Source organism: Ailuropoda melanoleuca, chromosome 4 (assembly GCF_002007445.2).
Source record: "Ailuropoda melanoleuca isolate Jingjing chromosome 4, ASM200744v2, whole genome shotgun sequence".
NCBI classification, from domain to species: domain Eukaryota; kingdom Metazoa; phylum Chordata; class Mammalia; order Carnivora; family Ursidae; genus Ailuropoda; species Ailuropoda melanoleuca.
The window spans coordinates 1981687-1997891 of NC_048221.1; the positions used below are offsets into that span (position 1 = coordinate 1981687).

General features: G+C 46.5%; 1 protein-coding gene across 1 annotated transcript in view; it reads left to right on the top strand.

Annotated features, from left to right (window-relative positions):
- Positions 1-12628, top strand: part of LOC100472689 (zinc finger protein 77) — a 19629-nt gene extending 7001 nt beyond the window's left edge. The window contains exons 2-4 of the mRNA XM_019804125.2: positions 2777-2903; positions 9625-9805; positions 10222-12628. Of these exons, the coding sequence (XP_019659684.2) occupies positions 2777-2903; positions 9625-9805; positions 10222-12202 (2289 nt within the window). The 3' untranslated portion in view covers positions 12203-12628. The remainder of the gene's footprint in view (positions 1-2776; positions 2904-9624; positions 9806-10221) is intronic.
- Positions 12629-16205: the final 3577 nt, after the last annotated feature.

Sequence of the window (16205 nt, forward strand, 5' to 3'; positions counted from 1 at the left end):
CGGTGGGCTCTGGGGGACCCGCACCGGTGCGCTCAGCAGCTTGGAGAGGCTGGGGTCTGCTCTGGTCCGCGGTGATAGTCAGGTAACGCTGACCTTAAAGGTAAAACCCTCAGTTACTTTTACCGGAGAAACGTTTTGTCTGGGGTGAGTGGGTGGGTCAGCTGGTTAAGGTCGGACTCCTGATCTGACTCAGGTCGGGATCTGAGGTCTTGAGACGGAGGCGGGCTCCGTGCTCGGTGCGCAGTCCGCGGGCGCCCCTCTCCGGCTCGCTCCGCTCCTCCCCCCGTGCACGCTCCCGTACAGACAGACGTGCAGTCGTAAAGAAGAACGCGTCTCTCCGGGAGTATCAGAGAACTGTCGTACAGTCCGAGGAAGCCCCCGCAAAACCACACGCGAGGCTGGGGAAGAAAGGGACCACGCTTCCTTTTAGAGGAGAGGGGGCCTGGGGAGTGCCTGCCCGACAAAACATCCAGTGGAGCCAACTGGAGGGGCCATGTGTTGTGGCTTCTCGTGGGCCGGCCTGTGGCTGTCTCTCATTGGCCGGCCTGTGGCTGTCTCTCATTGGCCGGCCTGTGGCTGTCTCTCATTGGCTGGGCTGTTGCCACACGGAGAAATAACCTTCCTCCCTCGTGTGTAGGATGTAATGTAGTGTAGACTTGCGGTGTGCCTATCTCCCTGTTAAGTCCGCCACTGGCCGTGAGGGAAGGGTTTGGGTGCTTTCTCTGTGGACTCCTGACTCCATCTTAGTCCTGTCTCCTTTATTTTCAGGGTGTTGATGGTCTTGTGGGTGGTTTACATTGTTGGCTGTTAGGAATATGCTGCTGAGGGTACGTGCGCATTGGTGTTGGTGCTGGCGCTCCTCTAAACCCGTCTGGGAGGGTGGGGGATGAGCTAGGCCGGTGGTGGGTAGTAAGGAGGGCACATATTGCATGGAGCGCTGGGTGTTATACGCAGACGATGAATCATGGAGCACGACATCGGAAACTAAGGATGAACTGTATGGCGACTAACATAACATAATAAAAAATTATTATTAAATAAGTAAGTAAACTCATCCTGGGTAGATTGATCTAGGCGTGCATTGCTGTATTGCACGTAACTCGACGTTCATCGTTTCGACCCTTCCCCGGTGACTGCGCGGTTCTCCATCCCCAGCAGCATAGCTGCCTGAGAGTCCCGCTTCCTCACGTCCTCACCAGCACTGACTTGTGTGACTTTATAGCCATTCTACTGGGTTTGAAGGAGTATCTGCTTGTAGTTGGACGTCCATTTCCCTGGGGACTAAGTCTAGCATCTTTTCCTGAACTGTTGGCTGCTCGCATATCTTCTGTGGGGACATGTCTGCTCTGTTGTTAGCTGTGGGCTTTCCTAGCTGCCCCTTATCAGGACGAGAGGTTCCCCTTTGTGCCTAGTTGGTTGAGTACTTTCCTTATGACAGGGTCTGGGTTTAGTCAGATGCCTTTTCTGTGCCTCTCCAGGTGATCGTGGGTTTTTGGTTTTTATTCTGTTCATAAGGCTTACGACTGCAGTTTTGCTTGCTGAACCAGCCATTTTATTTCCTATAACGGGAAAGACCTGCTGCTGATTCCCAGAGGGTGTCCCACCAAGGAAGGGTTGCCGCACATGGCGGTAGTAATCCCTGCTGGGTTGTCTGCTGCAGTAGGGAGAGCCAGATACCAGGTGGCCAAACCGGGTCAGATACAGAGGAGAGGACTCGCCATTCAAAAAGGTAGGAACGTGTTTGCCTATAGGTCAAGGTGGCAGCTGAATGTAAGGGAACGAAGAAATCAGTGGGTTGGTCTCAAAGAAGCAAGGCAGCTGAGAGTCAGCAAGCATCCGGAAAGGGTCTCACAGAGTACATAACATGTGCGGATTCACCTTGGAGGAGCTGCCATTCCCACATATTGGGAATGGGGGCCTCAGGCGATGTAGTGGGAGGAGAGAGGACAGGGCGTGCACAGGCATCACTGTCCCATCTGTTCACCAAGACCTTCAGTTGACTGAGGAGTACTAGGGGTAGACCAGCTGAAGGGCCGAAAAGAGAAAGGAGGGAGTTAAGGATCCCTCTGAAGGGCAAGAGGGGAAATCCCTCACCATTTTGGGCAAGGGCAGTCCATAGGGCTCCCCCCGGGCCTTTGGATCTTCTCGGAGGAGTGACTCAGCTGGCGGTCCTCAGTTGCCTAAGGAGTACTAGAGTTGGTCCCCCAAGGGAAACTCCCACAAAATTCCTGAAGAATCCGGGGATATGATGGCACAGCAAATTTTCCCCCACGAAGGCCACCAAATGTGGGGCGACCGGATCACAGTCCACCTAATCCGGGGAAGGGGTCACGTCTGCCTCTGCCAGGGTGGAGGGGACTGCACCTTGTTGCCTCCCAAGGAGAGAGCCGCTCAAGTCAGGGGTCCACAACATCCTGACCTTCTGGTTCCAGTTCTTGGGCTGACAAGGCAATAAATCATCTTTGGACAAGTCAAAGATGTGCTGTCTGATTTTTCATTCTTTACCGTACTGGAGTGCTCAGATCCGCTGTGTCTCAGTAAGAACAGCCTGTATTGGGGTGTATGTAAGTCTGTATCAGCCGTCGCCATCACCCCGTGCTTCGGGTTCCCAGCTCTTCCCATCGCAGGGGGCGTGGTAGTGGATGTGTTGTCACTTCCCACACGGGTGTGACTTGGGTCCTAGGAGTGGAGTGCAGTTCCCTGCCTATCACCCCAACCTCCCACACACGTGGGTGAGGAGGGAGCGTTGCTGAGTAGAATCTGTGGGATGTTTCAGGAGGCGGTGGTCTTTGCGGATGTGGCTGTGAACTTCACCCCGGAGGAGTGGGCTTTGCTGGACGGTGGTCAGAGGAGGCTGTACAGAGATGTGATGCTGGAGACCTGCAGGAACCTGGCCTCCCTGGGTAAGCATGGCTCCACCCCTTCACCAGAGTTTTAGGGAACGAATGTTTCTTACGAGTGTCCGATCTTACTGGGGCCGAGGAATGGGGATACGTTGGAGAAGAGACAGACGTGATCCAAGCCTTCATGGAAACTACGCGGGGTCGCAGACCTTTCCCGTGAAGACAAAGTTTCATGTGTTGAATTGACTCTCTGTTAGTCTTGATCCAAGTGTGAGAGTCCCTAGTTTTGTAAATGTGAATGTGGTCTCCGGTGTCAGTTTGGGGCAGGGAGCGCTGCTGTGTGGTTTTCACTTCTATGAAAGTTACACAGCGGTTACTCCATATTGGGCTCGGTAATGTTGCTCCAATGAACCCCTCACTTATGAGGAGGGGAGATGACAGCGTAGGAGCACCCTGAGCTCCCCTGCTCCCCTGGACACTCTGAGGCAAGAACTGCGTGTATTCCAACTCACTCTGAAAACGACCTGAAGACTGCTGGAACAGATCTTTTGCAGCTAGTCACAGCGAGACGTCCTCACGGAAGAGAGTAGGTGGAGCAGAGATGTGGTTGGAAGCCAAACCCCAGTGTGCATACGCAGAAGTGGGTGGGACACCACAGGTACAGAGAAGCAGGGAAATCAGTCCCCACACCAGGCACCCCTGGCCCTGGGGACCGCAGTGCAAAGACCAGGGCCCAGAACACCTGCCTTTGAAAAGCAATGGGCCTTAAGTTTGGGAGCTGAAACACCAGCAGGGCTTGACGGGGAAGATGGAGGGCTATGGAAAACAGTCTTTACTCTAAAGGAGTTAGCACACTCTTATCGGTGTGCACAAGGCCAAGCACAAAGATGCATTTTGAAGATTTATTGCCTAATTTTAGGGCACACGGTGGAGGCCCAGGGAGCTTTCTCTAGGAACTGACATGCTGGCAGGTGTCATTGATCTTGCCCTCCTTCACCCGAGATAGCCGGATACATCTGGGAGCCAGTTCTGACACGCTTCATCTACATTGCTTATACTGGTTTCCCCCACGCAGCATTTCCCACCAACCCATCCCATCTAACCCACCTGCCTTAGAAGGTACCCGTCCAGAGTCGCTCCCGTCCAGCCACCCTTGGTGGCAGCCTCACTCGTGGCCAATGTCTCCCTATTGGGGCTCCTGTCCTACTGCCCCTGTCACGCAACCCCAGTTGTGATTACCCCCTCTCCAGCATGACTTCTGTCCCAGGGAGTGAAGGAGCTAACCACACCGACCAGTGAGCCCGCACTAGCCTCAGCCAGGTGTTTCCGTCACCTGGCCCCTCAGCTAGCCGAGCTGGGGGCAACCTGCCCACTGCTGCACCTACAGCAGTCACTATCCATCGTTGCAGGTGGCCGTATTAAGAGTCACGCCCATTCATCAGTGCACCCAGCACGGCTACGGCAGGACTTCCCAGCCAGCCATGCAGGGGATGAAGCCCCACACACCGGTGTGTATATAGCAGCCGGGTCTCAGCCACAACAGGAGACAGCCCGCACCAGGGCGTGATTGTGGTGTAGGGCACCATAGGATGGCTTCTATGTAAGTCCACTGCTCTGAAGACCCCGAGATGTAGCTGGCTTATCTAATACATGCCAACACAGCAAGAGGACAGAGGAATTGGTTGCAGAGAAAGTAACGGGACAAAAGCACTGAAAGTGAGCTAAATCATATAAACATAAGTAATCTGTCAGATAAAGAGTTCAAAATAATGGTCATGTAGATACCCCCCAGACTTGAAAGAAGAGTGAATGAACATAGTGAGAACTTCAACGAGGAGATGGAAAGTATAAACAAGAACTGATCACAGCTGGGAAATACCATAACTGACCTGAAAAATACAGTGGAGGGAATCCATAGCAGACGAGAAGGTGCTAAACGGGTACCCTCGGTCTGGAAGCTGAGGTGGTGTGGGAAGCAGCCAAGCTGAATAGCAAAATGACAATAATGGTGAGAAAGAAACAACTGAGGATAAGTTCAGGGACCTCTTTGACCACAGCAATGATAATAATTGCATTATAGGGATCTAAGGAGGAGAAGGGAGAGAAAAGAGCAGAAACTTCTTTGAAGAAAGAGCCTGATGCTGGGCTGGATCCCAGGATCCTTAGATCCTGGGTGAGGAGTTCTCAGATCTGGTCATGGAACAGATATCCAGGTCTGGGAAGTACAGCAGGGCCAAGTTGGAAGGAGAAAGGAGAACCATACCAACATTTATAATAAAATGGGAAAAAATGAAAAATAAAGAGATTATCTGAAAGCAGCTAGAGAAACCAAACTTTAAAAACTACAAGGGAAATTCCATAAGGCTATCAGCCGATTTTTCAGGAGAAAAAGGGCAGGCCGGTGGGGAGTGGCATGAAACATTGAGAGCGCCAGAAGGAAAAAGCCTACAACCAAGGATATTCTACTCAGGAAGTTCATTGCTCATTGAAAGAGATAAAAAGGTTTCCAGACAAATAATAATGAAAGAACTTCATCACCATGACACCATCTTTTAAAAAAAATCTCACTTAGGAGAGAGAGAGAGCATGTGCACACACACAATGTGGGGGGGAGCGGCGAGGGGGGAGAGATTCTAAGCGGACTCTGCCCCAAGCACGGAGCCCGATGTGGGGCTCGATCTCAAGACCCTGAGATCATGACTTGAACCAAAATCAAGGGTTCGGTGCCCGAATCACTGTGCCACCCAGGTGTCCTGCCGTTAAATCAGCCTTACAAGAAATCATGAAGTACTTCTTTTAAGTGGAAAAGAAAAGGTGGTAACTAAAAGCATGAAACTTATGAAAGGATATATACATCTGCTGGAAGTAGGACATATAAAGTTAGTAGATAAACCACTTAGAAAGCTGTTATGAAGGTTAAAACACAAGTAGTAAAGTCCTTTGTATCTTGAGGTTAATCTGTGGATACAGAGAAACAGATGTGAAATACGGGGTGACTGGCTGACTTAGTAGAGCATGGGCCGCTTGATCTCAGGGTCATGAGTTTGAGCCCCATGTTGGGTTTACATATTACTTAAAAACAAAACAAAGAAAAAAACCGCTGTGGGGGCACCTGGGTGGCTTAGTCAGTTAAGCATCTGCCTTTGGCTCAGGTCATGATCTTAGGGTCCTGGGATCCAGCCCTGCGTCGGGCTCTCTGCTCAGAGGGGAGTCTGCTTATCCCTCTCCCTATGCCCCTTATCCAGCTCCTGCTCTCTCGCTCGCTCACTCTCTCTCAAGTAAGTAAATCTTAAGAAAAAAAGCATTCACAGGCTAGCAAGAAAAACATGCCCCTCAATAATTACTCTCAATGTAGGTGGATCAATGCTCCAATCGAAAGACATATATTGCCTGAATGATTAAAAACAGAATCCATCTATATTCTGCCTCAAAGGGAGACACAAAACAGACTGAAAGTCAAGTGGATTAAAACAGATCTTCCATCCAAACAGAAGTGGGGAAAAAAGCAGAGATTGAAAACTTACATGAGTTACAGTAGATGTCATAGCAAAGAATGTAACTGGAGACAGAGACTACCATGACATGCGGATAAACACATCAATCAGACAGGAGGAGCAGTGTAACAATTGAATAGATCTATGCACCCAACAGGGAATACCTGAATATATAAAGCAAATATTAAGAGAAATAAAGGCAGAAAATGACGGTAGTAAATAATTGTAGGAGGATTTAACACTCCACTAATGTGCCTGCATATTTCAGATTTACTGAAAATTAGTAAAGAGTGGATTTCAATGACACATTACACCAGGTGGACATAATGAACATTCCATCCCAAATGGCAAAATACACATTCTTTCAAGTGCACGTGGAGCATTCTCCAGTATAGTTCATACATTAGACCACAAAGGAAGTCTCGGTAAGTTTACAAAGACTGTAATCTTTGGAGGCATGTTTTCTGTGCACAGCAATATGAAATTACAAGTAAATAGTAAGAAAAAGAAGAAGCTCAAACGTGCTGAGGCTAAACAGCATGCTGCTAAAAACCAGTGGGTCAACAAAGAAGTCAAAGAGGAATCACAAAATACCTGGAGCCAAATAAAAATGAATGCATGGTGGAACATTTTTGGCCCGTGCATCACAAGCAGCGGTAAAAGGGAAGTGTATAGTGATACGGGCCTGCCTCAGAAAACAAGAAAAATCTCAAACAATTCAAACTTATGCCTAGAGTAACTAGCAAAAGAAAAACAAAGAAAGCCCAAATTTATAAGGAAGGAAATAATAAAGAGTAGAACAGAAATAAATGGAGGTTAAAAAAATAGAAAAGATCAGGGGCGTCTGGGTGGCTCAGACGTTAAGCATCTGCCTTCAGCTCAGGGCATGATCTGGGATGGAGCCTCGCATTGGGCTCCCTGCTCAGCGGTAAGCCTGCTTCTCCGTCTCCCGCTCCCCCTGCTTGTGTTCCCTCTCTCGCTGTGTCACTCTGTGTCCAATAAATAAATAAAATCTTTAAAAAAAAATAGAAAGGATCAGTGAAACTAACAGCTGGCCTTTTGAAAAGATAAAATTGATAAAATCTAGCCAAACTAATCAAGAAAACAAGAGGGGTGCCTGGGTGGCACAGCGGTTAAGCGTCTGCCTTTGGCTCAGGGCGTGATCCTGGCGTTATGGGATCGAGCCGCACATCAAGCTCTTCCGCTATGAGCCTGCTTCTTCCTCTCCCACTCCCCCTGCTTGTGTTCCCTCTCTCGCTGGCTGTCTCTCTCTGTCAAATAAATAAATAAAATCTTAAAAAAAAAAGAAAGGAAAGAAAGAAGACTCAGTCAGAAATGAAAGAAAAGTTACAGTTAACACCATAGAAATACAATGGATTATGAGATTACATGGGAAGTTGTATAGCAACAAATTGCACCACCCAGAGAAATAGATAATTTTTAGGAACTCATCTGTCAGGATGGGGTCAGGAAGAAATAGAAATGTAAACAGACTATTACTACTAGAAACAAGAGTGAATTACTAATCAAAACACATACAGGAGAAATCCAGGACCAACCACGTGACCTCACAGGTACGTTCTACCAAACTGATAAAGAAGAGTTAAACCTGTTATTCTCAACTACTCCAGAAAATAGAACAGGAAGGAATACTTTCAAATTCATTCCAAGACGTCAGTATCACCCCGATACCGAAACCAAAGACGCTACCCCCCAAAAGTAAAAATAAAATTACAGATGAATAACCCTGAGAAACAAATGCAAAAGTACAAAACAGAATATTAGCAAACTGAATTCAAAAAATACATTGAAAGGAGCATTCACCATAATAAAGTGGGATTTATTCCAGGGATGAAGGAGTTACATATTTATGCATACCAATCAACATAATACATTACATCAGTGAAATAAATCCTAAAAATCACATGATCATCTCCATAGCTGTAGAAAGTCATTTGACAGAATGCAACCTCCATTCCTGATAAACACTCTCAAAAAGGTGTGTACAAGGAATATACCTCAACAGAGCATAGGCCATATATGACAAACCCACAGTAATATACTCAATGGTGGGGAGCCAGAAGCTTCTCTTCTAAGATCAGGAACAAAACAGGGATGTCCATTTGCACCAGTTTTTTTTTTCAACATAGTGGTGGAAGTCATAGCCCTACTAGTCAGACAGCATAAAGAAATGAGAAACATGCAACTGTTTAAGAAGAGAAAATTGTCCATATTTTCAAATATCAGTGTAAACATAGAAAATCCTTAAGACTTCACCAAATACTATTAGAACTAACAAATGAATTTAGAAATGTTGCAGGATACAAATTTAATATACCAAAATCTGTTGCATTTGTATAACTCAAAACAGCAGAGAGAAATTAAGAAAACAATCCTATGTTCAATTCCTTCAAAAATTATAAAATACAGTAAATAAACGTAACCGAGGAAGGTAAAAGACCTGTACTCTGAAATCTATAAGACATTTAATAAAGAAAGCACTCTACATGTTCCGTGATATCCCTATCAACATACTGATAGTATCTTTGAAAGGATTAGAGCAACAAATTTAAAAATTTGTATGGAAACAGAAAAGATTCCAAATATACCGAAGCAATATGAAAAAAGTAAGAGCCCATCTTCCAGATTGCTGGTTACCCTTCAAATCATCCCGTGTGCTGCGCTGTTCTCCAGGGGCTGGGCAGCAGCCGCACACACATCCAACCTCCCAGGGTCATGTGGGGCAGTCCAGGCAGGCTTCACAGGGGGCTCTGTGCCTTCAGAACAGTCCACCAGGCCTCGGTTGGACCAGGTTCTGGAGAAGGGAATGCATTTGCACACGTCCATTAGAAACGTGACTCAGTTTTGTTCGAGAAGGGTGATTCTGTCATTGACCTGGCTTCCAAGTTAGACCGTGCATCCATCCTCACCCACGTGACAAGCCTTTCTGTATTCCTCTTACAGAGGTAGGGTGTGGATGTGTGTGTCTTGCCCAGTTCCTTTCTGCTTTCCTTTCTGATAATACTGATCTCCACACTAGTCTGCATCGATTTTGACGTATTTCTGAGTAAGCGGGCTGCCCTTCATACGCTTTTCCTCTTACTGCCAAAGTCCCAAATCACTAGGATCCTCAGAATTTTTCTCTGGTTGCTTATCTGTTCTTCCTGGTGAACCTCATTTCCACTTCGGGATCAGTATATGAATAGAAATCGACATATGATCCATTTTCATACCTTCAAACATCAGATTGTTCCCAAGAAATTAAATTACGCTACCAATTTTTGCAGTTTGTCCCAGTCAGGATAGAAGGAGCGCATCAAGGCCTCAGTGGAGTGTTTTGCAGAATGAGCTACCCAGTGGAGAGAAAACAGGCCTATTTGCAAGAAATGATTCGTGTTCTGTTTTTGGAGAAAACTGGAAATTTCATAGCAGCGGAGATCAGACCCAGACCCAGGAAGGGCATTTGAGGTGAGTGACACTCCCGCAGGAGAAGGAGGGGGTCTGGGCAGATTGTGAGACTAACTTGAAATCAAAGGATAGCTGAAAGCACACCTCAGTAAATGTGTAATGATAATTTTCACAAGATGAAGCTTTTAACGAATGCATTCTAGATATTGATCATCTGAAAACTAATTCAGTTGGAAACAGTGGTGAGAAGAACTATATCTGAGAAACCCAGAGTGTTACGACTACATTTGAGTCCTCAGCCAGTGCATTAAGCTTGTTTCACTTTGTTACCATGGAGACAGTGCCACAAACATGCCCATTCTTTGGAAATGGCCATTATGTAGTCAAATAATCACTCATAAGTATCAGTAGATCATTAATAAGGACTTGGGTTATAATCATTATTCCCTAACAGTGTGCCTTCCTGTTTTGAACAGAAGTCATTGGGCGGAGCCTGTCTGTGAGAGCAATGAAGGTAATCAGTGCGGAGAAACCGTAAACCAGACGGCAGGCCTTACTGTGCTTGAGGATTGTCCTGCTGGAGACAAATCCTGTGAATGTGCTAAGTGTAGGGAAGCCTTCAGAGATGGTTCTTTCCCTGAGAATCCAGGAACATCTCAGCCTGGACACAAACCTAGTCCCTGTGCGGAATGTGGGCCGGCCTGCAGCTGTGTCTTGAGCCACAGCCCTCATGTTGACATAGACCTTGTAGGGAAACCCTACGAACACCAGGACACTGGGACAGCGTCAAAGACAGACTTGAAGAGTTTCAGTAGTAAAAAATCTTTAGAGTGCAAGAAATGTGGGAAAGCTTTCAGTCGCACCTCATCCTTTCAGGGTCATGTGCGGGGTCACTGTGGACAGAGTGTCCATGAGTGTGATGTGTGTGGGAAAGCCTTTATGTATAATTCCAATCTTACACGTCATGTGAGAACTCACAGTGGGGAGAGACCATATAAATGTGGGGAGTGTGGGAAAGTCTTCGGGTCTACTTCAAGCCTGCAAAGACATGTGAGGACACACAATGGGGAGAGACCCTATAAATGTCAGCACTGTGGGAAAGGGTTCCGTGGTCACTACTCCCTCGAAGTACACATGAGAAGACACACAGAGGACAGACCCTTGGAATGTAAGGAATGTGGGCAGAGTTTCAGGAAACATCTACCCTTTGAACGTCACATGACCACACACAATATAGTGAAACCTTATGAATGTAAGGAGTGTGGCAGGGCCTTCAGGTATCACACAGCCCTTGGAGTACATATGAGGACACACACTGGAGACAGACCCTATGAATGTAAGGAGTGTGGGAAAACTTTCCGGAAATGCGAACATTTTAAACGTCACATGACCACTCATAGTACCGTGAAACCCTATGAATGTAACCTATGTGGCAAAGCCTTCCGGGATCACACAGACCTGCGAATACACATGAGGACACACACCGGGGAGAGACCCTATGAATGTCAGCAGTGTGGGAAGACCTTCAGATATCTTGGAAATCTGCGAGAACACGTGACAACACACACTGGGGAGAGACCGTATGAATGTCAGCACTGTGGGAAGACTTTCAGGTATAACTCATGCCTGCGAGAACACGTGAGGACCCACACTGGGGAGAGACCCTATAAATGTCAGCACTGTGGGAAAGCCTTCATTCGTCACCACACCCTTGCAATACATACTGTGAGAAGACACACACAGGGTGGACACTTGGAATGTAAGGAGTGTGGTGAAACTTTCAGAAAGCATCGACCTTTTGAACGTCACATGGCCACACATAATGTCCTGAAGCCCTATGAATGTAAGGAGTGTGGCAGAGCCTTCAGGTATCAGAGAGACCTACAAGAACATATGAGGACGCACACTGGGGAAAGACCCTTTAAATGTCAGCAGTGTGGGAAGTCCTTTAAGTCTCCTGCAAACCTGCGGGCACATGTGAGGACACACAGTGGAGAACGACGGTGTAAATGTCAGCACTGTGGGAAAGCCTTCACCTCTCCTGGAAACCTACGAGCTCATATGAGGACGCACGGTGGAGAAGGACCCTGTAAGTGTCAGCAGTGTGGGAAAGCCTTCACCTGTACTGCATCCTTGCGAGTACATATGAAGACACACACTAGAAGGAAACCCTATGAATGTCAGCACTGTGGCAAAGCCTTCAGCAGTCCATCACACCTGGAAGAACACATGCGGACACACACTGGCGAGAGACCTTTTAAGTGTATGGAGTGTGGCAAAGCTTTCAGTCGGTCTCAGTGTTTTCAAGATCATTTGAAAACGCACATCACAAGTAAACCCTATGAATGTAAGGAGTGTGGGAGAGCATACAAGTTTTCCTCATCCCTTAGAGTGCATATGAAGAAACACACTGGGGAGAGACCTTCACTAGTTGCTGCTCCCTTCAAGAACACGTGAGAAATCTCAGTGGACAGTATCCCTTGAACCTAAGGCTCTGGTAAGACCTTCCAGTGTCCCATATGCCTACAGGTACGTGTGATGACACGGGGCAGAACCGTGTGAATCTCCACACTGTGGGAAGGCGTTCAGTTGTCCCTCTTCCTTTGAGGACACATGTGAAAGCACCGTGATGTGAAACCCTGTGAACTTAAGAATCATGGAAATGCCTTCAGGTATCTCATCCGTCTGGGAGCACAGACACAATGTGGGAAAGCACTTATACTCCCTAAAATCATTTTTAAAATACAAGCCAGTACCTGGAGACAAACCTGAATGGACACAATTTTGGTAAATATTCCAGTATCAGGTTTATGTATTTTGTTCATGAAAATGTCACGGAGCAGAAACCGTTTCATTGTTATAAACTTGGTTTTGTTTTTGCAAGTGCCTCTTCCTTAATAGAGACGAGAAGTGTCCTAATTCCTAGTTCATGTCACTGATATGAACACTAATCCTGGTAAGTGTCCTCCTTTGTCCTCTACATCTGTACAACATACACTTTGTTATCTCAGACTTGAAGGAATCACGTGGTTACGTATAACATGTCTCTTTTCCATTACAATGTCTCTTGGACGTGTTGATAAGAATGTGTCTGTGGGAGGGGTCTGTTGTCTGTCGCGAATACTGGAATTTCCTGACTCTGTACCCCCTCCACATTTCAGTCTTCATATTGAAACACACATTTTCACGTAAGTTTTATCTTTTTATTGGATGAATAGTTGTTAGATTTCTGATGTTGGTTTATCTTTTGAGAGTCATTTTTGGTGTCTGTGGTTGGTTTTGTTCTAAATGTGACTTGGAAGAACGTGCCTTTTGACCATGACTCAAGATTGCTTATTTTTTTCGTGATCTCTGATCGTGGTGGAGATATCCATGAGGTCCTTTCTTCTGGCCCCCGAAGGTCAAGTCTGGTGTGCACAGTGCCATTAATAGGAGCCAGAACTCCTGCCAAAATACAGCATATGGTAAATTTTGGACATAGGAGCCTCTTCAGTTTTATCCACATTGGATGTAACTACATTTCATGGTTTCCATAATACTGCATAGTCCCGAGGTATCCCAAAGGCATACCAATTGGACTAAATGTTTGTGGTTTTACCCTTGGCAAAAGTAGGGCGTGTAACTCATCCTATTGGGTTGGACATCAAATGGAAAAGTATTGCTGTCTCAGTGCTTTCAAAAGAGTTTGCAGGTGCTTGATGACTCAGTCAGTGGGTTGTGCAACTCTTGGTCTCGGTCTTGGGGGTTTGATCCCCACATTCTGTTCAGAGCTAATGTAAAATAAATAGTCGTAAAATCTTAAAGAAAAAGAATTTGCAGTAGCACACCCAAGATAATATTTACCAGCTTTATCCTTTTAAAAATACCCACCAGTAAACTGAAAAATCTTTCTTCCTTAGAAGAATGATGTAAAATGCCATAGGGACTCAAAACATGATGTGTCAGCATTAAAAAGTCATGAGGGGTTTTGTCTGGATCCCAGTATGGTCTCATTCCACGATCAGATGCCCTGAGTATTTATCTTGAGCTTATGCAAACTGTAATTTTTTGAGACTTTATGTCCCTTTAAAGCCCAAAGTTTTAATAAGTAGATGACGCCTCCCATTGAAGGGAGGCAGAGACTGAAATTATCTTCATAGTTTGAAGAAGTAGAGATGCAGAAAACTCTTTGCCATCCAGAGCTGCCGTAGGGGTTTGTCCCAAGTACAGAAGACTCTGTGGGTCCCTGGGGCATGACTGTCCATGGGTATTATCCAAGTGAAAGGAAGAACTGGCTACACTTACAGCTGGAATACTAAAAGTGCGCTCCATAGATGAATTACAGTGGAAAGTTGGTGCTAGTGGCAGGGGATGTCAGTAGCCTGTGGGGTTAGGAACAACCGAGTGTGGAGGAATGGAAATGTTGTTTATTGCTGAGCGGTCCTGGACAGACTTCCGTTGTCAGCCATTGGGTTTTCTCACCAGGAAAACGGGGGTGTTACAGGGCATAGTGCAGGGGATCATGAGATGCTGAGGCTTTTAATCTCTCATGGCTTTGATGCCCTGAAGGGCTTCTTTATTTATGGAGTATTGTCTCATTCTGTCAAGAGGTTTTGAAAAACACGGTTTTATCTTGATGGGAGGTACGCTGTGGATTCTGCCGATACCAGTTGGACGTGTTGCCCATGAAGAACAAGGTCGCTGATCCAGTGGGAACAAATGAGCGGTGTCCCCAGACTCTGCTATACTGCCGTCAGAGACAGAGCATGGAAAAGAGGCCATGGGGTTGTTTCCTTCCCCTGGTGGGCTGTTTTGATTACTGCTGCCAAATTCTGCAATTATTTGCCCGTTGGGGGGGAACCAAATTCTGCCATGTACTTTTCTAAGAAATGTCAGGTGCACACATGAATAGAAGAGAAGTAACTAAGGAGAAGGTATCTCTCCAAGGGCCTAGACAGAGGGAATAGGCTGAGAGACAGGAACCTGTGGAGACTTTCAAGAGGCCCCCGCTGTTGGAACTGTTCTGGTCCTCGTAGGCAGGGGCTGCTTCCCATCAGGGAGTTGGCCACCAGGAGTGTAGTTCTGTCAACAAGGACGGAGACTCATTCCCAATGTGGAGGTGGTGCCACAAGCTGATTAAGAGGGAGGACTGGGAAGAGCCCCTGTAGTTCCTTAGAGCCCTGTCTCTGGGAAAGAGGAGAATGTTGGAACATCAGGCCGAAGGGATGCAGGGGCCTAGAGCGCTTGTGTTTGCAACAAGCTTTCTTCGATATCCTGGCTCTTTGTAATAATAGCAGAAAGTACAGGTTTGTAAAACTTGTTTTATATGCTGTAACTGAAAATGGAGAATTTCTTTAAAGGCAGTTTGGAGTCAGCGTAATCATGAAAATGCCCATCAGGTTGTTGTGTGCAAGTTTGAATTCTGTTCCACTCAGCAGACTGGAAGGAAGATAGTATAATTGCTCAGTAGTATTTCCAGGGAGTTTACTGCTATCCTGCATAAACGTGCTGTTTCCCTAATACTTAAGATGTTCCTATCAGGCCAGATTCATCCAGTGTTTGGCCTGGCCCTCACCAAGAAGCATGTGAGCTAATTGTTAAATATCTGAGAAACCAGACTGATAAGTTTGAATAACTATCAAATTCTTCAGCACACCTGTGGGGATCCTCAGTCACGTTGGAAAATGCTAACTCTGACTCACAGTTTAGTCTTTTTCAAGGAGAATCCAGGAAATTGAGGTTTATTTGGATCCCCAAGTCAGCCTGTGGAAGGATTCGGGAGAGAGTCAGAGGAAAAGGGGCCTTCAAGAAGGAGGGCAGGGGTACACAGGAGGTGGGGATGGGGCAGAGGGAGGAGAGGAAGAGGGCCCTGGAGGCCTGGTCTGCACACCAGGTGGCTGCCACCTGTTGGAGACAAAGAAGATGGGGAAGGGAGACAGAGGATCAGAAGTCACTTTGACACCTTTCAGTGGTTTGCCTCTGTTAATTTACAAGTAGTATTTCCAGAGAAGCAGCAGCAGATCCTGGTGTGTTTGGAAGCTTCAAAATACCCATTGAAATACGCATCCTATCTGGGCTTGACAGCTGTAGAGCCGTGGCTGTCCAATTTAGTTTTGATAAGATTCAGTTTGGGGAGACCAAAAATTCCCCGTAAGGACCATTGACGCTAAGTCCTGGTCAAGTTAGTCCATTTAGTTAGAAATGTGTGAGGAGAGACCTAGCTTTTATTTTTTCTATTTTTATTTTTTAAAAAGATTTTATTTATTTATTCGACAGAGATAGAGACAGCCAGCGAGAGAGGGAACACAAGCAGGGGGAGTGGGAGAGGAAGAAGCAGGCTCCCAGCAGAGGAGCCTGATGTGGGGCTCGATTCCAGAACGCTGGGATCACGTCCTAAGCCGAAGGCAGACGCTTAACCGCTGTGCCACCCAGGCGCCCCAGAGACCTAGCTTCTAAACAACTACAGAGGGCACCGCAGAAT